Source organism: Manis pentadactyla, chromosome 12 (genome assembly GCF_030020395.1).
Source record: "Manis pentadactyla isolate mManPen7 chromosome 12, mManPen7.hap1, whole genome shotgun sequence".
Taxonomy (NCBI): Eukaryota; Metazoa; Chordata; class Mammalia; order Pholidota; family Manidae; genus Manis; species Manis pentadactyla.
Window position 1 is genome coordinate 60402687 of NC_080030.1, and position 26650 is coordinate 60429336.

Below are 26650 nucleotides of genomic sequence, written 5' to 3' on the forward strand. Positions count from 1 at the left end.
GGGGTCTCAGAGTGACACAGATATTTAAATCCTAAAGGTGATGATTGCAGAGGGCAGGGTTGAAAAATCTGAGGCAGGAGTAGGAAAGAGGAGGCAGGAAGAGAGAGAGGGAGAGAGAGAGAGGGGGGGGTGGGGGAGAGAGAGAGGGAGAGAGTGTGTGTGTGTGTGTATTATGAGACTTGTTTCTGAAAGCAGCTGTGTCATCATCAGTAACCTGCTGTGAGTGTAATCACTTAACTTCTCAGGGCCTGTATTCTCCAAGGCAGAATAAGGGTGAAGAATTGAACTGCATTAGTACTTCTCAGTGGAGGTACTTTTGTCCCCTAAAGAGCATTTTGGAAATGCGGGGAGTGGGGGCAGTTTTACATTGTCTCATTATTTGCCGGGTGGATTCCAGTTGTGTTAGACATCCTGCCGTTTCAGGACAGTCCTGCCAAACGAAGAATTGTCTGATGTCCTTCTTGACTCTAGAATGACCTTGTTGGCATTCCTGAAGGCTGTCATATTAAAAACGTCTCATTTCAGCTTATCTTAACTCATATTTTTAATTCCATGCATCACCTCTCCCTTTGCTCTCGCATATTCTATTTTTCTTATGAGGGATGTTTTCTGGTATTTTTCTCCAAATGTAAACACACTCATTGTAAGTACAGAGAAGCAGTTGGCCTTATGTTTTCCTTATGTCTTTTAGTGTCCAGGCAATAATTCATTATTGAAGGACATATTTTAAATGATTTTCCTTTATTTCTCCTTACTATAATGATAAAAGTCATGTGCACACACACGCACATACATCTTATTAAAATTAAGTAGAGGTAAACTATCAGAATTTCACTTCAGTATGGTAAAGGTGGAGATGATAAAGTATGTGTCAGCTGAAGGGCAAGTCTGATAAGGTTGAGAACCACTTAACTAGATGATCTCCAAAGTTTCTAACTCCTGACATTTTAAAAATACTTTTGCTCTGACCACATCAGGTTGGGAATTGGGTAGAAATCAGCCACTCCTTATGAACCTGGGAGGGCCTGAAGAGGTTGAGATCTGTCTGGAGGGGAGGCTCCTGAGGGGTCCCTGGAGAGAGTGGGGTTCCTACTGATGTAGGCAGATGGGATGAAGAGGAGAACGGTGTTGGTTTGGCAGTCCATAGAGGAGGGGAGCAGGGGCATGGGGGAGGGATGTTAACAAAAGGGGGTTAGGACTTCATATTCATTGTTTTTTAGCTGCATTTAGATGGTCCTCTTTCTGATATGAAGTAGGTGGAGTAAGAGGTTTTCAAATAGTTTAGCTACCCCAAGAATCCCTTTCTCTGGAAGTTTATTTTGTTTTTAAATTATGATACAGTACCATCAGCCATCATTAGTTTGAAGGTTCTATACCAGAATGCAGGAAAAAAATGACCCATGATACAGGATCTGACTTTTCATTGTCACAAGCACATTGTTACCACTTCAGTTTTGAACTGGAGAATTTCTCTATCTTCCACTTGTAAGTTTGTATAGTATTAAAGAAATTTAAAATATTAAAACTGCAAGTGACAGTAGACACCTGCTATATGTGAAAGTATGAATGTCAAGATAGACATCCTTTAAAATACAATGCAGGATTTCTTATGTTTACTTTATTCCTTTTTTTTTTTTAAAGTTGGTCTGAGACCAGAAATAGCTTGAACTTGATATCTAACATTTTTTTTAATCCTCACTATGGTTGCAAATTCTGAAGGGGTATTTTGGAGTCAAGTTTAAGTGGACTTGTAATAAAAAGTGTCCTTATTCAATCTATGAAAAGTTGCTTTATATAAACAAAACTGCCTGAGGAGAAAAATTAGGTGAAATTTGAATGGATGGATGGATAGATAGATGTAAAAGCAAGTGAAAAAGGAAACAATTGTTGATCTAACTTATACTTGCAAGGTATAATGGGGAACAGGGCTCCTAAATTATGGTGAGATATTGAATACATTTAGCTTAACTTTTATAACATACTCTCTAGAATGGTTAGTTAATATTGAAAAATACAAATAAAAATACCCCAATAAATTCCCTACAAAACCAGTGCCTAAAGAAAGTTATGTTAATGTTTTGGTGGTCAGGACAGGAGCAACCCAGCTCAGTGAGTCCCCAGGCCCTTCAGCCTGCCTTTCAAGACCTTTGACCCGCGGCAGCAGCTCTTCTTGCCACCTGGCCTCAGGCCAGCACCACCTGCCCCTTCCAGGACCCAACTTCATCCAAGAGTACTGCCTTGCCAAGCCGGCCTGACTCAGGCACCTCTCCTGGCTGAAGAGCATCATCTGCCCAGTCCCCACCCGGACTCACACCCTCCCTAGCTCACCCTGACGCCCACCACGGCATGGGTGCCACCGATGCCGAGGGGATCCCTGTCCCCAGAGAGCCTGTGCTGCTGGGCCCAGAGCAGGCTTGATTCCAACCGCCCTGCTACCTGTAGCACATGAAGCCTTGGGCAAACTGTCTAACCTCTGAGCACCCCTTTCCTTATTTGTAAAATGAAACACTTATGTTGCATGGCTGTCGTGAGGACTAGAAATAATATACATAAAGGACCAAATATGACAACGTAGTCAATAAAGAGAAAGGATCATGATTCAAAAAGGAAACTAACATGGAGAGGGCCTCAAGTCAGAGAAATAAAGCAATCACAGGTGGGGCTGTAGTATGAGTGGTGGGCCCCTGGGTCCGTGCCTTCCTTTCCTCCGTGAACCTAGCACTCCATCCACTGGGCTTCACATCCAACAGGTTTATTTTAACAAGCAACAGAAAGAAAAAAAAAAGACTAATATGCACCAAAGCATTAATATAACTTTCTTCAGGACAGCAGTCAGGACATAGAGATTTAAGAGAGAATTTGGAGATGCCAAGACCTGTTGAATCTACAAAATGTTTTCACATACTTTTTGGTGAATATCTGGATATGATGGTTTGAGGATGAATGCCGAGGATCTGCCTTTATACTGCACGTGTGCTCCATCATGCAGTGCTGACTTTCTTCAGTCTAAAAGGTTGTTCTGAAATAAATGATGGCTAGAACCAATGGACTGAAGAGCACAATTCCCTCTATCTCTAGGGAAGGACTATTTGAATGAGGAAAATGGATATAAACAAGACCAAATACAAAGCATCAATTTCCAAAAGGATAGAAGGTAGTGACTAGTTCCTTCAAGTTATCTGTGGTAACTGCTAAGTTGTAGACTTGGTTGAGTTCCCAGTGGGCCTTTGAAGACAGGGAGAAGAGATGGGAACTGTTCTCAGCCTCTCTCCTCATTTTCTGTTTTTATTCATTTTTGATAGATGTTCATGTCCTTTCTTCCCTTTGATGAAAAGGATACCCTTGTTGCTTCCTCCTTTTGCTTTTCCATTGTTCCATTGTCCTTCCACCCTCCTCTTCCTTTTTTATTTTCCAACTCTTTTGCGTACGCAGATTTCAGAACACCTGGTAACCTTCCTCCTCCTGGCAGTGGGCCCAGGCAGACATTATAAGCCTCCTGACCTTGGCCAGGAACCTGCTGGGAGCCACTGTGGATCTTGTCAGTTTCTCTCTGCCCTTCACATATGTATTGCCTTCTGCTTGGCAGATCCTGACCAGAGGAGGATGGCCAATACTGTGCCGGCCATTCTGGATCTCAGTGCATGTTACCTGAATGAGTTCATTTACTCACTGGGAGAAGAGGACTCTTCCATGGGAAGCCTTCCTCTTTAGGTATCTGCAGATCCAAATAAGTGTAATTTTTTCTTTTTCTGGAGACTGGGTTGATGTCTGACTCAGTAGCATAGGTTTTTAATTATTTTAAATTTGTAAGTCTTCTGTGCAAAAAATAGTTATTCCAGACATAGGGAATTTCTGGCCTATGGGTCAGTAGTGGTTGTAGTTCAATTGTGTCTCTCCCTAAAAAGTATTAAGAGATGTCGCAGTTCTGATAATGTTACCATGATTTTTGAGAACATTGAACAGTAGTGCCCACAAGATGGGGATGTTATTCCATGGAAGGGGAAAAAAAAAACCTGCCTTTTCTTTTTCTTGGTAAAATGGGGGCAGTGTGGGATTTCCCATTTTTCGGAGTGGGAGAGTATTTTTTTAAATCTGAAAATAAGGAGAAAAAATGATTTTGTAAGATGATTAATTGTAAGTGCTTCAATATTTTGTGAAATTTATTGACACTGATTACCTCCCCCTTTCTACATAGGAGTTTGAATATATTTTTCTTAACACAGGAATATTTGTAGATGAATTAGCTATTTGACCCTTACTATAAAAACTTTGCTTTATCCTAGATTTAAAGGAGGGGAGGTATTGAGCATTGGCAAAGACCAGGAAATAGGCTTCTAACAGGTACAGGAGAAAAGGATGGTGTTCCCTGTCAACAAGGAGTTATAACCTCATTTGTGTGTGGAGATATACACATGTGAAATGATTAGTGAATCAGGCAGTGTTATTTATAGCCACATATGCATTTGTTTTTAATCTGTACCTTGTGTATTCCCAAAAGGATTCATGTCTGTTTATATACGAGTATGTATAGTCAGGGTGTAAATCAGTTTATAATGAGGTGCCTTGTAAGAGAATTTGCGGGGGAAGGAAGGAAGTAGGCACCAGAGTCACAGTGCAAGGCCTCGCAGAGCTGGGAGCCTCCAGAATGGGGCTGAGTGCTTGGAGAGGACCGAGGCATGCTTGGTGAGGGAGGTTGCTTGAGCAAATGAGCTGATGCTCCAAAGGGCGTTCAGTGCGAATATATGCATTTTAATAGTGGTGTCGTTGGACATCTCTCATTCTTTTGTCTGCCCAGCATCTGAGCACCCACTCTCTCATTTGGGGAATTTCTTACTTTCTGGACTTTGATGGGAAGCAGAGCTCTCCTCTCACTGAAAAATAGGGCAATATCTACTGCTACCGCCATTGGTGGGTGTGAGCTGCATCGTCAAGTCTTCCTCATTGTCTCTGGACTACTCCATGGTGTGATTTGGGGCATTATTCCTGTCTGCTGGACATTGTTGGGGCCAATGAGTAAGCTTTTAATAAAATTCTCTCTGCTTACTCAGAGTTGATATCTATAACTTATAATCAGAAGCCATATAGAAATAGATACACATCACTGAGAACTTTCCTCTGTGTCAAGAAATTTCCGTCTGTTTTAGGACATAAGCCCACTCAAGTCTGACCACAGCTCTGAAAGTGTGTAATGTTGGTCCCCAATTCATAGGTGAAAAATTCAGATTCAGAAAGGCTAATTAACTTGACTAAGGTCATACATCATAGCAGGCAGAGGGCTGGGATGTTATCCAGGCTCTTCTGACATGGAGACTGTGATCTGGACTCCTTTCCTCTGCCACCTGCCCTCCAAGGAGAGCAGATCATAAATATTAAATACGTGTATGTATTTTGGAATACTTTATTATGAGAGGATTTTTCTTAAAAAGTCTAGGAAGGATTTGGCTCTCTTACTTGATTATCAAAAATGGGATTTGACAGATGCTGATTGTAAGTGCTTAGAATATAGAATTAGAGGTAAGGTTTTCTCATCCATGGCTTGCATTGCTTTAGTATGTGTGATGCTCATCTAAAGGTAGACAGTACATCCTGAAAACTAGGCCTGTTTAAAGGAGGAAGAATGGGGAGGAAAGGAGCTTACCACAGAGACTGTCAGGAGTTCTGTTTGTCACATTAAATTTTAACAACTCCTGGGTATTTTGCCTAGAACAGTCTATATACAAATATCTGCATGGCTACATCTTCCCTGTACCACCCCCTTCTCCACCAACACATACTTCATTCAGGTCTCTGCTCAAGTTCCTTGTCTACTCTTCCCATCTCTGATGATTCAACCTTTCCTCCCCCATCCTGTTAACCTGCTTAACCTGTTTTCATAGCACTTCTCACCACCTGACAGATTGTAAATATTTTTGTTTATTTTCTGTCTCCTTACAACTAGAGGGAGCTTCATGAGATCAGGGACTTTGCTTTGTTCTCTGCTAAATCCTCAGCATTTAGAAGGTACATAATAGATGCTCAATAAACCATTTTGAGTACATGAATGAATGTGAGGAAAGTGATGCTCTGAGTGTTTTAAATAACCTAAGATCTCATGGGAAATGACAGAATTATGTATCAAATTTTAGTCTACCTGACTCCTAAAATCCCTCATGTCCTCCCTTTTACTAAAGTCCTCTCAGGGAAAGTTCATATATTTGTACACCATTAGAGTAAGATAACTCATAGGAATTTTTAGTTGAAAAAAATCTTAAGTAGCTAGTACACCTTCCCTATTTAGTCTACAAATGAGGAACTAACTGTGATCCATTGAGCGTAGGTGACTTGATCAAATAAATACCGCTGTTTGCTGAAGCGGGTAGGACCAGAATCCAGATACCTGTATTAGTTCAGTCCTTTCCCCCTGCTGCTGTGCTCACTGTTTTCTTGATGAAGTAAGCCCTACTTTGATGCAGAATTCAGATGTCAGTCATTGGTGATGGCTTTGAAATAGTGGATCATGTTATTTTAATGCTTGAATAGTAATACAGTAAAGCAGAGACTGCAAACCAGGTGTCCACAGTGTCCAGCAGGTAGCATACCATTCAGTTCGCAGTGGTGGGAACTACAGCAAATTGCACTTTATCCCTGCTTCAAGGGGTCCAGCCCCACGGCACCTGCTGCCTGCCTAGAGAAACCTGTTAAGAAGAGAAAAATGTGGCAAACTCATCTAAAACTGTTTGAAACACTCTGCTGGCCAAACAAAACATTTCTCCCAGCCAGAGATAGCCTGCAGGCTCCCAGTTTGTGAATGCTGAAGTCCTAGTATCAATAGCTCCTTTCTTTCCAAAGGAGTAAGTTTCAATAAGGGAACTATGTTGGAGAAATATGAGAAGTGGTATCACTGGTTAATTGTTTAGCCTCCCCTAAGAATCAGTGGGTTGGGCTGTCAAAGTTCACAGAAGGAAAATAATTATCAGTAAAACAGTATTTATTGCTTGTTTTTATTACCTGGTGATAAAGTTGAAGAGTAATATGTTTTCTCTGTCATAATACCATCTGTCCTGATGGAAGGTACTTGGTTTTGCTATTCACTGACCAAGAATCAGGAAACGCTAGAAATTTGGCGTAGCTATCAACTACCTGTATTTTGCTGGGCACATCACCCAGTTTTTCTGCTCTGCCATATTCATGTTTGAATAAATAAGAGCTGGACTTAATGAGGTCTAGAAAACAAAGGACACTGAGGATTTCATGCAGTACCTGAACCCACTTCTTTGTTTCTAAAAAAGGAAAACAACCAACCAAACCTATATTGTTAGGGAGTGACAGGGATTGGATCATTTATAAATATCACGTATGTCTCTAAGAGCATTGACGATTACATTGGATTTGCTGCTGTTCCTCTTATGGGACTACTGTTCCTCTCAGACTCAGGTTGAGAATGATTTGACTTAGTGATTTCTAGGGTTATTCCAGCTCTAAACGCTATCATAACTGGAATTGTCCTTTTTGAGGACAGATCTCAGATGCTTTTGTCATATACAGACTAAGAGCATGGGTTTTGAGTCCACATGGCCTGGGTTCCATTCTTGCTTTTCTGGTTGTGCTGATTTATTTCTCTAAGGCTGTTTCCTCATCCATAAAATGCTGTCAGTAACAATGACTATCTCATGATCTTGGTGTGATCTTTGTGTCTGGCAAGTTATCAAAAGCTCATTTTTTTCTTATAAAGGAGCAACTGTGTGGCATAGGTAATGAAAATTTAATCAGCATTTACATCTGAAATGCATCAGAGTTTTCCCCCTTTCCTGGAAGATTTGGGGTTTTAAAATTTCTTTGTAGGAACTGAGGTGTGTTGGAATTAAAAGTTGGCAGGGTTAGTGTAGCTCTCAGTATTTGAATGGTACCAACTGGTTAAGGCACAGTGGTGAAGACAAATGACTCTTATAAGAGATGGATGTGAGCTGTAGATACCCTGATGCTAACTAAAGAGCTAACTTGGATATGTGGCTGGGTCAGTGTGCCTGTGAGCCCTTGCACAGTGAAACAAGGCTTTCACATGTGGATTTCATGTCACTCGAAGGAGACCATCTGATGCAAGTTGGCTGTGGAGGGAAGAGTTTATTACATGAGAAGATGCTCTACTAGATTTCACATATTAATGTGAAGGATGTCTGCACAGGAAGAACAAAAGCACCTCTCCAGATTCATACTGGAGCATAATTTAAAGCAAGAGGATGACAATAGACAGATTGCACCCACTTCACAAGGAGAGTGAAGGTTTACCCTGATGGGCCCTTCAGACCAGCCTGCCATCGCTGCCAAAACAGCTGCCTGCCCTTGCCTGCTGCACTTCCTCTTCTGCCACGTTTGGATTCATGCGCACTATCCCCCCATATTAAAGCACAACTTGCTCTTACTGGCTTTACTTCCGTGGCCTGCAGTAAAAAGAAATTTAAAAAATATTTATCTTAAGGTTTTTACATGGATTTACAGTATTTTAATTATGCACAGTGGTTTTTAATCACTTGGCTTCTAGTAAGAAGAGGATCTTACACCTCAGGGAGCAGCAGCTTGCATGGGTCTGGGAGGGGCTCTTGGTTTCAAGGCCAGGGAATCCTGGTGTGTTCATGGCAACACCCGTAGCAACGTCAGCGTCACCTGGGCAACACAGGACACAGAAGACTGCCTGGTGAACTGGAAGCCAGCTCAGAACAGCTGTTGGATTCTGAACAAAACTTCAGGAAACTTGTTTGCCCAGTAGGCCAGTGGGATGAGGTGCTTGGGATGGGCTGAGGGTGGGGAGGCTTCTTCTTCCTGTCATTGTCCGGGCATATTTGGAAGCAACAAATGAACCTCCCTTATCAACAATTTAAATCGTAGGCAGTCACAGCTGGACATCTTAGAAAAGAATATCTTGTTCTCCATCAAGTCCCCTCATTATACAGTTGAGAACACTGTGGCCTGTAGAGGTGAGGCACTGCCGCACCAGAAGCCAGATTCTCACAGGTTCTGGTTACCTCTGCCCAGCAAGCAGGGACTTCCAGGTTGCCATTTAATCAGCTTCTACTCACTTTGATTTTGTTTTTCTGCAAATTTGTTGTTCAGCATCCTTGACTATTAAGGAACAATAATAATATGAGTTTATCTTACTCATAAATATAAGTTCTTTATAGCTTTCATGTGGATTCAACTTCTTGGCTCTTTCATTTTTAAAGGTTTTGTTTCCTTTTTCTCTTCTTGAAGATTCCGCTTTTATTAGATGCGTTCAACGAGAGAGAACCATTGTTTACCTTTATGTTGCTGATTTTAATTCCAAACATGCAACCTCCTCTTCACCATACAGATTCTTCTATCCTATTTCAAGTTCTTTGTGATCTGTAAGCTCTGTCACTCTCATGTATATGCTGGTAACTTCTCTTGCTTCTGGTCACTACCTTTTTCATGAGCTGCTGATCTAGATTTTCAAATGCTTCCAGCAGCTCTTCTGTAACTTGAAAGTGCACAGGAATCTCCTGAGAATCTTGGTAAAATGCAGATTAGGATTCAGTGAGTGTTGGTGAGGTCTGAGATTCTGCGTTTCCAACAAGCTTGAGGCTGGTGTTGCTGGTCCAGGGAAACACTTTGTACCCCAAAAAACTATTAAGGCATAGAGGCAAAAACAACTGAGTCTTGTACAGTGTGGATGTGAGCTGTAGGTGTCCTGATGGCAGCCGAAGGCCTAACGTATTTCCAGTCTAGCAGGTCCAGAACTGAACTGGTTACAGTCTCTGTCAAACCCACTCTTTGCTCTGCATTCCCCCTCCCAGTTAATGGCTGCCGTCTACCCACCTATCCAGGAATAAAAACTGAAATCATCTTGCTTTTTTTCTGGTTCCTCCATCCACTTTAACTGGTTGCCAAGATATTTTGAGTCTGCTTGGGAAAAGCTATTTGAATGTGTCCTTTCACTCTGTTTCTACCAATGCCTCTGATTCAGATCCTTAACATCTCTCAGGGATCTCCTAACTCCAGTTCCAGACTATCTCTGTATTTATCCTTCTTGTACTTAACATCTCTTAAACACTAATTGGTAGTGATATTTTCTTACTTAAAAACTTCCCACTTGTATTCCAGGTGTGTCAGTATGACAAACAAGGGTCAGCGCATTGTGGTAGCAGCCTTCTCTGTAATGCCTGACACCATCCCCCACAGCAAGGTCTACCTCCCTGGAAGGCAGTGGAGGCCGGCAACTCATAAGCCCCAGGCTCATTGTATATGCTTTTATATCTTTGCTTATATGGTTACTACTGCCTTGAATGCTTTTCTTGTCACATTCCACCTAGCAGAATTGTACTCAGCCTTCAAGATCAGCTCATATCACTCTTCTATGAAGCCTCCACCAGATTCTTTCTACAGCTTGTGATTTCCCTAATCTGAGCCTCCAGAGCAGTGACCACTTGCAGGATTGTGTTGGAGTTCATTGCACATGTTTGTTTTTGTTGCCTACTCAGTTCTAGTCCTACCTTGTCTGAAATACATCTGCGCCCCATAGTTCAGCATAGTGTGAAGTAAGTTTTCACTACATACTATACTGAGTCAATGAAAAAACAAGCCGTGTGTAGACAAACAGGCATTAACGTTTGCATGTTGGTTGTGAGAGGGGATTGCATTGGTATATATTGGGCTGTGCGGGGAGAACCTGCGCTCCTGCCTTTCATTCTGCTTGGTGCTGTCAGTACAGTGACTGAGCCCCTGAAACGTGGCTAGTCCAAGTTGAGTTGTGATACAAGCATAAGTTAGAGGATTTTGAAGATTTAGAATGGGGGGGAAAAAAAAGGGAAAGATCTCAATGAGTTTTACATTGATTGCATGTTGCAATGGTAATATTTTAGGTATATTAAGTTAAATAAAGTATAATACTGAAATTTCACCTCTTTTTTACTTTTTTAATGTGGCCACTAGAAAATTTTGAATTACTTTTGTGGCTTGCCTTTTAATCCACTTGGATAGCACTGTTGTAAAATAACAATTCATTGTCATATTCAAAACAACTCAGGAAGGTTCCTACCACCCTCCAATTGTACTTTCTAAGATTTTGTCAGTATTTAATGTTTAGGGTTGAATTTTCGATTATTGTGAGTTATTGATTTAAAAATAAAATCATTTATGTGAAGATAACTTCCACTGAATTCAGTTTTTCAAGTTGTAGTATCTTTCAAAATTATTCTTACTAAACTGTCAAACTAAATTCAGTAACTTTTCCATATGTCACCTGTATATTAATGTCACCTATAAATAAAGCTTCAAAATTTTTATTACCAGGGCCTATGGAATAAGAAGAAATGGGAAGTGAGAAATTTTATTATAAAATTTGCAGTCCATGTCCTCAACCCTATTGCTTGCATAATTTCTCACCACCTGTCCTGGTTCAAAATAATATACATTGCATACCATCATTAAAACCTTCTGCTTAATTAATTTTTCAGTGTTTAAAGCTTAAAGATTCTGTAAAAGTTTTTTTTAAAAATATTTTTACTTTGAGATACCTCAGGAAATTGTTTTTCTAATTTTCTGTAGTCCCAGATTCCTTTTCTAGTGCATTTTTAAATGGTTCTCCAAATAACAAATCAAAGCATAACTCCTATGGTTGAGGGGTAAGTGGGAGTACCCAGAGAGACCCTTCCCTACCCCCTTAGTTTTTCTTTTTATTTTTTTAAGAAATGCAACACTAAGGAAGTGTAGCATACTAAATTAAGGCTTTATACATTAAAACTCAGTATGAACAGATAAGTCACATAATTTTTAGAGTTGAAAAAGACTTTGAGGTATCATTATTGTTCCTGTTGTAGAGTGAATTACCTGTTATGCTCACCCCATGAACAGTAGAGCTGGAGATTAGGCCAACTTCTTCTGTGTTCCAGTAGAGTCTCTTTTTCCTAAATTCTCCTGTGATAATAACCTAAGAAATACTCCTTTGTGGGCCATTAACATGACCTCAGAGTGATGATGGCCATTCAGGTGGAAGTAAGAACCTATTGGAGATACGGTGAGGGTATGTATATGTATGGTGGTGTTTCATGGAACAGTAGCCCAAAGTGAAGGTTTAGGTGAATGCTTAGGAGGTAGTCAGTAACTGTCAGTCTCTCTTGCCTCCTCTGTACTTACTCCAGAGCTTATTGCAACTCACTGATTGGGGTTTAAAATGGCACAATGAATTATGCAAAAGCTATTTCTGCAGGAGGGGCTGTCTTGCAGCCTAATGCAGTGCAGATGGAAAGATCCTCTTTTAATCATTGTTCTCACAATACTTGGAAGCTTTTTGAGGAATAAGCACTCAGAAGTGGAAGTGAATGGCCTTCAGCAGTAAATGAATTCCTTCTGCAGAGAGGAACTGAAATGTATTTATGATGCAGATGGTTGCCTTGTGTTTGAATGCGCATCCTTATCATCTGAGATTGATGCTTAGAAGCAAAATGTCTCTTAAAATACTTGGGTTTTAGATGGTTCCACTGAAGAAATTTTTTCTGGCTAGGCTGGCCCAATATCTATTATTATTTTTCTTCAGAGTTGATGATGAGTATTTAAATGCCAATTCACTCCAATCATGAAAATATGCAAATTATCCCCCTCTCTCTCTGATGCTTAGTTACTACTAAAGAGACTGAATTAGTTAGCATCCCCTTACTTTTATTAGCATAATATTAAGGCAAATAATCAGCAAAGCTTTTTAAAAAAGAAAGCAGAGCCATGGAAAGCAATTAATAACAGTGCTCACTTCTCGGTGAGGAAAAAAAAACATTTATTAGGTTTCTAACGTTGGTATCCGTGCCAAGGACCACCCACATGGGCCTAAAAAGGTTCCTGCTTCTAAAGTCACCATCAGCTTGAAAGTTTCACTTGCGGAACAAGAGACCATCCAAAAAAGGCCCAAAGGGAAAATTTCAGAACAAAGATTATATACAGTTACCTGCAGGCAGTTCTTCATGATCCAGATACTTGAAGAATATATACCAGATGGTGTGTTTTTAAGACACAGTTCTTTAAAATATAGGAGGAAAATGTAAAGGAATGATAGTCCCTGGCCAATTCAACCTATAGGAATGGACTAACTTTAAAGTATTCCCAGCAAAGGGGTTAATATGAAGAGGACACAGATTAAGTCCTTATTTGCTCAGAGGAAATGGGCTTAAATTAGAGGAAAGTAAAGTTGAATCAAATAACAGGAAGACATTGCTGGCTCTGGGGAGTGCTTTTATAAAATTAGAATAAGGTATAACAAGAGACTGGAATCTCTCTTTTTACCTACTCTTACTGTGCTACAAACATTTTTTACACGTTCTGAGATTGATCAGATCTCAACAGATCAGTGTTTAACTGGAGATGAGGATGGCGGCACCTACTGTCTGCACCACTCGCACAGCAGGAAGCCAGTGCTGCCCTGTGCCATTTTCCTCCATGTTTTATCTCCTCTTTCAGAATGTAGACTCATGGGGATCTGAGATGAAGCCCTGTGTTTCTTTGGACTTTAGACATCAACATGTGTGGTACCTTACAACCTAATGAGGAGTCAGTGTTTCTTGAGTAAATGTATGAATCACAACTTAGCAATCTGTTTTTTATTAACAAGCAAGAATCCAAGTTTCACTCCACCAAAACATTGACACTGATTTTTTTACAATTTCACTGTTCTTTTCAGTGTCCATTTCATTACTTGAAATGGAAAATATACTTCATTATGTGGATTAATTTCATTGTTAAACCATAACCACAATGATATTTAAAAATAAAACTTAAATACAGGATTCCAACCAATATCCTTAATGAGGCAAGACCAATGAATAAATGTAGGCATTGTTGTTCAGTGAAACTTTTCTATTCATAAAGCTATTGGATTAAGAAATTAACATTCTTGTATTAGGCTGGTTGGCATTTATTAGAGTTTCACAAGTACTTCTTACGAAAGCTATGCATTTTACTTTGTCAAACCTGCTTCAGCAGATAACTAAAGTTCTTGATGAGATGGGGACGCTTAATACTTGGCCCTCAAACACTGTAGTTGTAAAAAAAGAAGTTAAAAGGAGAACAACAGAAGAAAGATCTTAGTCTTGAATCTTCACTGGAAAGTATTTGGTAACCTAGGTATCGCAGACTTATTTTGGAAAGACAGCTAAGGAAGTTTATCTTTCGTGCCATCATTTACCCCAGCTACAATGCCTTTGGTGTCCACTGTACATATACTGCTTCTGCCCTGCGAGGCACTATATCCTCTTAATCCTTTCATCTCCATTTAGAATTTACTCAGACTGTTCTGGTCTCTAGAGGACTCTGCTGTCTATTTGATTGACCCATCTCTTCTGCAATGTTAGCTTCTGAGAAAACAGTTCTTTCTTCCACCTTCCTTTCCTGGCAAGAGGGACATGGGTACCAGACCTGGCTGGGATGGAAGGTCCTGGGAGCCTTGGCCAGTGCAGAATGTGGGGTTCAGGAAGGCAATCCAGCAGGTGACCTTTGGGAAAAAATAGGAATCAACCAACCTGGATTACTTATTTGTAGGGAATGAGTAGAAAGGAGAATCCAGGTATGGAACAATGGGGAAAGCGGAAGAGAATAAAAGGGATGGCAATGGAAGACTAAAGGTGGAAATCCTTGAGCTGGACACTGATTTAGCATCAACTTTTTTTTTCTTTTTCGATTGTACAATTGGTATACAATATTATATTGGTTTCAGGTTACATCATAGTGATTTGACAATTATATATATTACAAAGTGCTCACCACAATAAATGTAGTTACCATGTCACCATACAAAAATATTACAAAATTATTTATATTTCCTATGCTGTACTTTCATCCCATGACTAATTTATTTCATAATTGGAAGTTTGTACATCTTTATCTCCTTCACCTAATTCATCTCTCTACCCACCATCTTCCACTGCAACCACCAGTTCTCTGTATTTATAAGTCTATTTGTTTTGTTCATTTAAAAAAATTTCACATGTAAGTGAAATCATGTGCAAATTGCTTATGTCCTATTTCACTTAGCATAATACCCTCTAGGTGCGTCCATGAACAAATAGCAAGATTTCATTTGTTTTTATGGCTGAGTAATATTCCATTGCAACATCAGCTTTGTATACAGTGCCAGTAGCCTCAGCCATGGCTAGGGAGGGAACTCTCAAAGGCATTAACTACTTATGGACTCCTTAGCCTGTTCTGAATTCTCACATGGAATGGCATTTTGGAATCAGATGCCATGTTACTTTTGATTAAGTGGGAATTTTGGTGCCTCATGTAAGCAACAGGTAAATAGCAGGCTAGCATAAGCCTGGTGATGAGCTGGAGATTCAGGGACTTCCTCTTAGGATAGAAATTAAATTAGCCCAGGTTCATGAACTTATAGCTTGGGGCTTCAATCCTTCAAGAATTTGATGTGTCTGTGGAGGGCATTTACCAGATCTTAGTGTGCCCGTAACTCTTAGATGCTGTGGTAATGCTAGGGGATAGCATTAGTTGTTTTCTTATTAATTTTTTTCTTTACCTCTGCATTTTTTCTCCTCACCTCTTGCAGGTTCCCATAATTCCTTCCATAAAATCCTTGTCTGTCTCTCATTGCTGTATTAGGTCTTAATGTCCTCTGAGCCCTGTTCTAATCCTCTCAACAGAGCTCAATGGCTTTCACTTAACACACTTGTTTTTGTGGGATTTTTGTTTTGTTTTGTTTTTTCCTTCAAATGTTCCCATCCCCCAGCAGCATTTTACAATTGAAAATTGCCTTTAGTTGCCCATGGTCTTATTTATATTTTGTATGTATTTTAGGCTACTTGCATTCACATATCTGGTGTTGGGTCAGCTAAGATTCTAAAACATACTAAGAAAAAAGCGGCCTTAGATAATCTCATTTAAAAAGGAAACATTGCCCTGTAATATTTACGTATTCTACTTTGCAGCTGACTACAGAAGACATTTTGTGGAAAATATTATGGATGAACTGTTTCTAAATTTGGCTGAATTATTTGATTAGTTGGAAATTATTTCTCCACCCCCAACATCTCCTCAGTAGAGCTGACTTTTAGCACCTGGCTTATAAAAATACTTCCTGGCCTTCAGTACTTATCAGTGGAACATGATACAGTATTTGAAGGTCATTTGGCGCTATCCATAAAATTACACTTTGCTGCCTAAGGGAAGCAGCTTTCTTTTTTCCTATCCAGATATTTGCCATGATGTCGCTGCTGTTTTCAGTTGTCCTAGTATTACTGTTCACAGGCATTACTCTGAAATAACGTATAAATATACTCTCCCTTCTTATTGTGTAACATAAACACAGATATCCTTTCACTTTTAACATTTTCTTCCAGTGTTTGTCTATGGCCTTCCTCTGGCTGGCCTAAGGTGGCTCTGGAAGGGTGGCTTTATTCTCCTCTAGCCCCACTGAGATGTGAGATGATTTCCTTCTTGTGATAAATAATGACAAAGAACCAAGAAGAATCTAATAGCAATGCCCACATCTTTCCACAAAATACCCATCTATTTAGCTTTGGTTATTATCAAAAGCTTTTTTTTTTTTTAATCACGTTGCCTTGTGTCCATGCTTTTATAAGCAAAGGAAAGTTGATGTCAATGTATATACATGTCATACAAAGGGCAAGAAGTTGTCCATAGGAAATAAGTAACACCAATATTATACTCTACTATTCCAAAAATAACTTTAAAAATATTAATGTTCTTATTTGGTGTTATATTCACAACTGTTTTGTTAGTATGATGGCAGGCATTATGAGTCAATAGCAACCTACTTTATGAACTAGAGGGGAATATCAGAAAATTCTATTTTGTCAACTAGTCAGTCAACACCCAGAATGAAAAGCCTTGTCAACAGCTGAACATTTCTCCTGGATCTCAGATCCAAGTATATGGTTAAGTTTGTTAGTGAGACTTGCATGTTAGTGTAAATTCATCTATATTAACTTGTGCTTTACGGCATATTGGCAAACTGTAATGATGAGATTCTGAGCTAATAGAAGACATTATGAGGGCTTTTGAATGACAAGTTCAAAAACATCAGGGAAGATGGGAAGACTTGGTCTTCATTAGTGGACCCCCTTCTTCATTTCATCTCTGCAAGTGTGTTGAGAACTTGATGAAAACCTCAAAAAGAAAAGAGCATAGCATTGACATGGAAAAGGCAAAAAATTTGATTTGTCAAGAGCAGTAAAAATAGATAAAATGGTGAAAATTTTGGATGCTGATAACTACCTTTGAAGTCACATGGTTGGGAAACAAGAACCAGGTATTAGATATAATTATGGCAAGAAACTGTACACCCATCAGGAAAGAACAGTCTTAATGAGTCGGCTTCAGATAGACTCAGGAGGTCTGAGAGGCACAGACCACAGGAGAGGATGGGATCTCAGGATGGGCTGTGCAGGTGATCTCAAATTATTGTTCTGCATCTACAGAAATGGCTGTTTGCGGGGATAGGAGCACACGAGGTGGAGGTGAGTGGATAGCAGTAGCAATCAGAGAGGAAGTGAAATTCTTACTGAGGAAGGAGTGGTAAACCACAGCGTAGCCTGAAGCATATTAGGGACAATGTCTTAAGCAGAAGTCATGACCCAGAGGCTTATGCTGGAATGTCATCTGGGCCACTAGGCTAGTGAGGAAGTGGAAAATTCCACCCGTACCTGGTGTTAGTGTCATTAATAATCTACCTTACCATGTCTCTGATAAGGTGCCAACATATAGTAGGCATTCAACAAATATTTAAACTTTGTGTTAGAGATTGACTTGATAGGATAGAACCAGGGAATGTGTACTTAACAAAATGTAAGCCAGTGCTAATTTGTGACTTAATAATAGGTATTGTCTAATATGAAATCAGCCCTTTCTTTTGTGTCTTTCTACTCCCTCTTAAGGAAGCCTACTTTCAGGCTAAATACTCAGAGTTACAGAGGCATAGAACAATTACCTGTTAATTGCCTTTTGTTTCCTGATGACTGATTTCTTTGCTGTCTACTTTTCTTGTTCCTGTCGTATACTTGTATAGTTTTGCACAATTAAATAAACACTGCCTTAGAAATTAAAAGGTTGTTTCACAGGCAGCAATAATTCAATAATTAATAATTGAACAGTGAATAAGCATCTGCTGTGGCAGTCAGTTCACTGAACCCAGATATATTCAGATGAAAACTAAAAGCCCACAGATTATTGCCCCAGGGAACACACAGTGTAGTGTGAGCACAGTGCCGTATGTTGTAAAGCCTGCGGGGAGCCTGAAGAAGTGAGGAAGTATCTTTCTTTATTCCAACCCCCCGTGGAGAAAGGTACCATGATATGAAATAGGGTAAGACAACTGAAAAGCAGATACAACTGGAGAGCCCGTGATCAGAATGCAGAGTAGCTGATGGGGTTTAATCTCCAGGTGGCTGCACAACTAACCGGAATAAGAAAAGGTAAGAGTCCTGGAGAAGAACTGTGTCAGGTGGATACAAGTTACGGGGACAGATTGAATTGACAAACTGAAAGCAGTGCATATGCAAACTCGATTTGATATGCTCTGAACCAGTATTCCAAGATCTTGATATTTTATGCCGAAGCTCCTTTTCAGATCCCTTTACCCTCGTCTTGGAAAATGATTTTGGCAGGAGATCCTGTGGCTACAGCTTAGCTACATGTTGAGTTTTCTCTCCAGTTAAGGAGGAAGAACTTCATGAGACAGATCTGGGGAGCTCAGGAACAAAGGCTCTCACTTCTACCCAGAACCAGAGATCTAAGAGGAAAGACCTCGGTCTGGTGGCCAGTGACAGTCCCCAACTTCCCCATTGTGTGCTCCGTGTCTGTGCAGAAGAAGGAAGGGAGTTTCTCCAACGTGCCTTAGCTATTGCTTGACTTCTCTGCATGCCTTCCTGACTTGTGCCTTCCCTCTTTTCATTCCCCTAAGCCTGGGGATGGTGCTGCCTGTATCCCTGTTCTTTTGGCAATATCCTCTGAATTTGTGTTGCCATAGTTCTCTATGAGAGCGATAAAGCCAGCTTTTCAAAGCTAGCTCTCAGCAGTATCACTAATGTTCTTCTCGTCTTCATTTTACCTAGGTAGTGTTGTGTAGAGGACAGTCTGTTCATTTGTTCATGATGTGGCTTGTGTGAAAATTGGGTGACTACTCTGAAGAGTAGGATGTGCTATACAGATGTTGTGACTTTTATTTTTTAAAGAAAAAGGTAGCTGAAAGAAATAATGAGTAAATTTTATTCCCCCACCTGAAATGAAAGGGGTAAGAATATATACAAAGAGTACAAGTAAGTTTGTTTGAAATGTGAAAAAAAAAATGTACTTTTCAAACTATAGCAATTGGGTCAGAGGGAGGAGATAAGGAATCCTTTCCTTGGGTTCTGAAGCCTGCCTGGAGTGGGGAGCGGCCACAGTGGTATTGCTTCCTAATCAACTTCTTACTGCCTTCATGCATTGTAAGTGTTCTTTCTTTCTGGATGTCAGAGCCGCTTCTAATAATTACTGCTTTCAGCCAAACAATAGTAGGCATTCACTTCCAAGGGGTAAAAAATGATTTGGGTCATTCATAGGCTGTAGCTCTTCCTAGTCATTCAAATTCAGTGTATTTTGAGGGACAGGGCCATTACAGACTATTAATAGCTTCACCATCCCATGATGGCAGTGATTATTCCTTTTGTATCACTGCCGAAACGAAAGAGAAAAATCTACCTAGCAGAAACTTTTTCTTTCCCCCCAAGATGGAGATAATGTTGGGGAAGCAGAGTGAATTTTTAAAACATTAAAAAATTTTAAACTTTTTTAAAACAAAGAAAGTATTTTTAGAAGGGGTTAATATTTTAAGGTCTTGCCCCAGTGTGACCCTAACCGTATTTTAGAAAAAGCATTGGAGAAGGTTTCTCATGTAATTTAAAGAGGTATGTTTCAATTGTCAAATGTGTGTTCTCCAGATTAAGTGTGGTGGTCATTGAAAAACGTTAATTATAGTTTGTGTCAACAAGATAACTTGGGTTTTGTTATGTACAATCCAAATGCAGAAAGAGTGGAGCATCTGATGTGAAAAAAAGTAAATTCTGCTTTCTTGTCTTTCTAGGCTCTGTCCATCTAGTCTATAATAGTGAAATTTTAAAACATCCTCTTTAGTCTGTTTGGTATAATATAAAATGACTATGGAAGAAGAGGGGAGGACCCTAATCTTGGTTCTACCATCACTTTGAGGGGTGACTGCAGAAATTTTAACCCTGGGGTCCCATTACCTCATCTAGAAAATGATGGGGTAGGTTTAAATCTCTAGACTCCAGTACCATTAGAAAGCTTACACTTCAGGAAGTGTGGCTTTATCCAAGATAGCTGGTCATTGTGGTTGATAACATCTGTGGTTGATGATCTGGATAAGAAGGCTTTTTTTTGCACATTATAAACAACAAAAATAGCCCCAAAATTAACCTTATTCTTCTGTCTTGAATTTCCCAATCCAGCGGCTTCTTTTCTTGCAGTGGAAATAAATGTAGGATCAAGAGAATAAAAAAATGTGTAGCTTTAGAAAGAATCTGGTAAGAAAACAAAGTAGAAAGAACCGCCTCCTAGCATCAAAGGACTTCAAGAAAGCAAACTGGGGCCACAAAAATGCCTCTAGAAGGGGCAGAACCAGAAGACAAATTGGATATGAGTATAACAACAGGACTCTTGATGGTCAGGGGGACAAAAAGTAGACATTGGACCGGATAGTTAAATATGAGTTCAAAGAAATATCCTATTCCGAATGAATTTGCCTTGAGATAGAAGTGTGGATAACACTGGAGCATTAAGGAAAATGCATATTTTCAAATACACTGGCCAACAGGGGAAACTTAGAATTTCTGCCCCTTATATATGTGATGGATAAAAGCAAATTAGGAAAGCTATTGGCAAGGCAGGGGTTTTTAAGTGACGTTTTCTTCTTTGTCATTGTAGAATAAGTTAAACATGGATGTATTATTGGAATAAGTCCCAGTTGATGAAAGGCTATAAAACTAAAATAAAATAAACAAAGAAGTAGGTCAAGAGTCACTAGGAAAGAGTGTCTGTTTCTTTCAGTGAGGCTGTCTGGAGCATTGCCCACAAAATTGAAAAGTGCTGTTTGAGATCCATGAAGTGGTGTTTTTGAGAAATTCTAGAACAGCAGCTTTCAAAGTGTGGTCCAGGCAAATCTGGGGGTCTCAAGACCATTTTTCGGGGACTTGGAGATCAAAACAATTTTCATAATAACACTGAGATGCTATTGGCTTGTCTCATTCTCTCATAAGAGTATAGGGGAGCTTCCCAGAGACTACATGATGTGCAATATTGCAAAAGATTGAATGCAAAAGCAGATGTGAGAATCCAGATGTCTTCTATTAAGCCAGACATTAAAGACGGTTTCAAAAATGTAAGACAGTGTTACCCATTTGACTCTTCTTGGGGAGTGGTATGAAAAATAGTTTTTCTTTTTTCCCCAAGAAGTTGTTTATGTTAAGATTTTATTCTTATTAAATCAACTATTTAAGGTTTTTTTTTTCAGTTTTAATATCTGGTAGTATATGTATCAATAGATACAACCTATATAAGCAAAAGAGAGATTTGGGAGATTCTGGAAAATTTTCAATTGTGTCAAAGAGCCCTGAGACCAAAAGACTAAGAACAGCAAGCTGTCCTTAGAGGATAAACAATTTCTCTGAACCTGGTAAAAGGGGAAAGGTGACCTTTCTAAACTATGGGAGGGGCAGTTATATTTAATTATACACATGTTAACAGTGATACTAACTTGAGTGCCCTCTTCACAGTTTGCCTATGTGACAGGTCATGAGGAATTCTCATCTGATAACTCACTGTAAACAAAGCAGTCAAGGCTGTTGATATTCTTCCCATTTCATAGACAGGAGAATTTAAGATTAGAGAAGTTAAGTGATTTTCCAAAATCATAGAGGTAGTTAAGTAGAGCTGGGATTATTTGGTATTTTTGACTCCCAGTTCTACGTGTTTCTGTGTCATTTTGTTGACTGCGTTGGTACCCGGGTAAATCATCAATCAGCTTGTTTTCTAGTATATTACATGACAACCTCCACCTCCTTGTGAACAAAAAGTAAATAACAGACATTACTAATATCATGAATGACATCAGTACCTCTGACATTAACTGACCAGGTAGAAAAATAGCACAGAAAAATAGGATAAAGTATTTCTGGGGAAAGATAAGGAAACAAAGCCCCATTTTTTATGAACACAGAATGAGAACATGCGAGCAAAATGAGAAAGAACATTCCAGGAAGGCACATAAGGGTCTGTAAAGTTAGCATTTGCAGGAAAAAAAAGTCAAGGTGATTAACACTATTATGTGTTGGAATGCTAGCTATACAAAGGCATGACTTGTGCAGCTCGCTAGATAGCAACTTGTTTTAGTGGAGAGTGTCTAGATCTGTCTTTGCAGTTCTAAGAGGTGATAAGTGCAAGTTTTTGAAGAGTTGCCATGGGATGATTAGCGCTTCAGAGGGAGTGAGGAAGAAAAAATGTAGAGCGACTGTTTGCCAGTAAGTTAGGTAAGAGTGATTGATAGTTGCCTGTGATATGAACTGTTTTTCTTTAATTTCAGCACCATGTGTTGGCTTGGATCTTTTGGAAATGTAACATATTCTTGCTCTGCACTTCATTATGTCTGGCAGATGTTGCTTTATGTTCTTGAACCCAATTTGCAGAATGAACATGGTATCATATAACATGTTCTTTAAAACAGAAGAGAGGAAGTTAGTAACTGGCCTCTTACCAGGATAGTTTTAAGATGGGCCAGACATTGAACCATTGCCTGTCTGGAGTTCAGAAGTAGAGCATGTTCTAAGAAAAGAGGTGGCATGACATGTTTATTGATGTAAAGAGTAATTAAAGAGTGTTCAGTCACATGTTTAGAGAAAGTATAAAATACCTAGTGTGCTGAGGATTGTCTATCACTGAATGCTTGCCTCATCCCCACTTCACAACCTCTATAATGTTTAAAAAATGTTTTCTTGCAACATTTACCAGTGATGAAAAAAAAAAAAAAAGAAATCCTTTCCATGACTCAGTATCTTCAGGTTATCACAGGAAACCAATTCAACTTCTGAATCTTATTAAAGTCAAAATATTAAGTCAATTCATCAGCACTAAGCGATTAGATTTTCACTTTATGCATGTTTTGAAAGCAGGGCTTGATATAGAAGGTGTATTTACGTAACAATGCTGTTGCTCAATGCCCTTGCATTTTTCTGCACATGCTATCTTAATGGAAATTTACTGGAAATTCTTGCTAGAATAAACACATTCCTCCAGGAGTGAAAGGCTTAATGTACTTTTAGTTCAACTGCACCTCTTTCGTGTGAGCAGATAAACCAAATTATTTGGCATTAGTCATTACACTTCACACATTCCTGAGTACTTATTGTAGTTTCCCATGGGGCAAAGGGTTGTAGGCGGTAGGAATAAGGAGACAATTCTACACTATAATGCAAGAGAAAACAAAAGCAGCGGTAGCACATCTACATATTTGATATGAAATCAAAAATGAATCTGGGAGACAGTCTATAAATTAGTTTTAGCTATCCTGGTAAAGCAGAATTAAGGAACATGACCAGCAGGGTGAGCTACAGATGAAAGATAATAAATTGTTTTTTGCTTTTAAGAGAGCGAGTTTTCTCATTCATATTTTAATATAAGAATCAGAGTTCTAAACTGTAAGATGAGAGCACTGAAGGCGCTGTGGCCTCTGGGGCAGAAGGAGACCAGGGTAGGGTGCAGGCTTGTAAACCAGATGGTTGTGACGGGGAGGGAGGGGGATGCATTCCTTGAGTTAAGGGATGGAGAGGGCAAACAATGGACAGTGGAGAGCAGAGGAAAGGTTCACACCAGCATGTCTGGCTTCCTCGTGTTGGCCCTAGCCCTAAAACTCACTCACCAGCACCCAGGGTTGCTACTAGGGAGAGATTATAGTGACTGTTCATTCATTCATGCAACCAGCATTCATAAAGTGCATAATCAAAGTAGAACCATCTTTAAAGGAATAAAACTGGCTCATTAGCATATTACAGCTAAGCGGTCAGTTCTATTCCATTTGCAGCAATAGGCAATTAAGTTCTCTGACTTTCTCTAAGAAACCAGTTGAAATTAAACTGCTGGGTAGATGTGACCAGAGATTAGCGACCCTTTACTTAGGTAGTATTAAATCCTACTGTTTTAAATAATTATCAGAAAGACCAGTATAAGTGTGAAAACTTTCACATCCTTTAAGAGTTTTGTGTTATTGTGTTTTTTTCCCCCTACATATGTAGTAAGTAGAACTAATCTAGCAGAATATTACTTCCTGACATCCTTTCAGGAGATAAAGCAATTTAAAATTAGAATAACAAAACACCAGTTTACCAGTTACTGTCCACACTCAAATTGTATTTAAAAATTTTTTTAAAATAAAAATGGGAAGTACCATAACTGAAAAATTTCCTCTTTTAAATAATTAGACTTTTTTTTCTCTATCTCAGTATAAACAATAATACTATTCCTGTTGTATATAGGTTTTATTATGAGGCCCTTTAATTCAATTTTAGAAGTAGGTAGGATAAGACTTATAAAGAAAATAGTTAACTTGAAGTCATAGGAATACTAATTCATCCTTTTCTTCACAGATAATATTTGAGAGATATTTAAATGTAACTCCTAGTTATTCAGAATTGCCAACAAATGAACTTTTTCCAAGAAATGAAATTTTGCCACATTTAAAAATATGTGTAAGTAAAGGATACATTTCTAAGTAAAGATTAAAAGTTACTTTCTATAGTAGAGTGTAACATTGGGGTTCATATATCATCCTTTTTATGTTTTGATTTCAAAAATAAAATGGAAATTCAAATAGTACCTCATTCACCTACAGATATTTGCTATGTAAAGTTTGACTGAGTTTGGTTTACAGATATACGTGATTAATATGAAAGACTGTGTACAATTCAGTCTCAATTTAATTAACTAATAGCCTCTGATGAAGATTCAACCTGTTGCTAAAAATAAAGTTTCGGGTTTAAAGGAGTCTTAAAATAATTTAAGTGAAATAGAAATGGAAAAATGACTTATCACATTGCTATTTGTTATTCATACTTTTGCAGAGAATAAAAATCTGTTCATTCTTTAAGCATATTATAATCAGCAACTTGAGGGAAATTGTTTTAAAATATATATCTCTTTGGTTTTATTAAGGAGACCTTAAGGAGTTGCCAAATTCTCCAGCTTGGTGCTATTTTAGAAATTGTACTACTTCTCATGCACTAAAATGAACCATATTTTCTTTTTAATTTATAGTCGCAAATATGGCCAGTACACTATGAACCAGGAAATCACCAAGCTTACGGAAAAACCTCCATTTGACCGATCAAGTTCCCAGGATTCTTTGGGTGAAGTATCTATGGAGGACTACTGGGCTGAATTAGAAAATATCAAGAAATCTAATGAGAACAGACAAGGAGACCAGGAAGTGGTGGTTGTCAAAGAACCTGATGGTAAGAACAAACTAAATAAAAGTTTCTTTGCTTCTGTATGCATCCATGAATACATGGAAAGGAAGAGAACAAAAAAATATTAAAGATAGGACAACCCAAAAGAGATAATGCTCCTTGTTTGTGGCACATTTATGGATTCAGCTGCCAAATATAAGCAACATGAGTAAATTCACGTAGATATGGCTAGAATCTTGTTGGCAAAGCTTACTATATCAGAGACTCTTAGGGTTCGAATTGGTCTTTGAAATCTCCTAAGCCCCTTTAAATTCCTTCTGTGGCTCCCTAGACACATGGTCTTTTGCCCTCTAGTGAGTGTAGATGCTGATGGAAAGCTCACTGCTTTGCAGTAATAGTGTTTTTTCCCTTGGTTAGTCAGCTTGAGTTTTGATACTCTTTATTCATTTACAATCTTCTCTTCTCTACCTTTGACTCACTGGCTATAATTTTGCCTTTTGTAAGAGCAGACTAAGTCTGTTTTTACACAGTAGCCTTTCAAATGTGTGGGGTTAGTTATCTTGTTCCTCTCCAAGTCCTTCTAGAAGGAAAACAAATTCACATAAACCGATCCTTGTGGATGTTTTTCAGACCTATTCCTGTCATGGTCATCTTATCTTTCAAAGTGTAATATTCCAGATTGGATGCAATGCGGCAGGTTTGGCCAGCTAACCTAAAAGGGCATAGATTTGGGTAGTGTAAGATGGCAACAGCATTTTTAGCTTCCACATTTGCTTCTTTCTTGTATTTGGCCCACAATTTCTCTCAAGTCTCTTTCTAGACATATTTCTCACAGTCTCCCCTACTATACTTGCAATTCTGGAAGAAACATGTAGAAATACTTCTTTTCCCCATTAAATTTCATACCATTTCTTTGAATCTCTCTAATTCAAGAAGTCACCAAATTTTTGATGGCCAATTCTGCCGTCTATATACTGGTTTTCTTTCTATGCCTTTGCCACCCATAGATTTGTAAGTACATAATGTCTGTGATGTGTTGACATTATTGCTAAATAAAGAAGAGCCATATGCAGTGCCTCATGGCCCACTAGGAGTGATCTGCTTTTAATGGAAGACTTACTACTAAATGACTTAGCACTGAGTTGTTTAGGCAGCAATATCTACATAAATTAGGTTTTTCGCCTTTGCTATAACATGCT

At 38.9% G+C, this 26650-nt stretch overlaps 1 protein-coding gene across 6 annotated transcripts in view; it reads left to right on the forward strand.

The window, feature by feature from the left end:
- ARHGAP18 (Rho GTPase activating protein 18) overlaps window positions 1–26650 on the forward strand; it is a 167402-nt gene that overhangs the window by 79099 nt on the left and 61653 nt on the right. For 2 of the 6 annotated variants that reach the window (XM_057489266.1, XM_036903826.2), the window contains exons 1-2: window positions 8344–8739; window positions 25300–25496. In XM_057489266.1, the coding sequence (XP_057345249.1) occupies window positions 8558–8739; window positions 25300–25496 (379 nt within the window). In that variant the 5' untranslated portion in view covers window positions 8344–8557. Of the gene's footprint in view, window positions 1–8343; window positions 8740–24632; window positions 24735–25299; window positions 25497–26650 lie in introns of those variants that run through there. The other 4 variants (XM_036903824.2, XM_036903823.2, XM_036903825.2 and 1 more) reach the window with 3 other exon arrangements.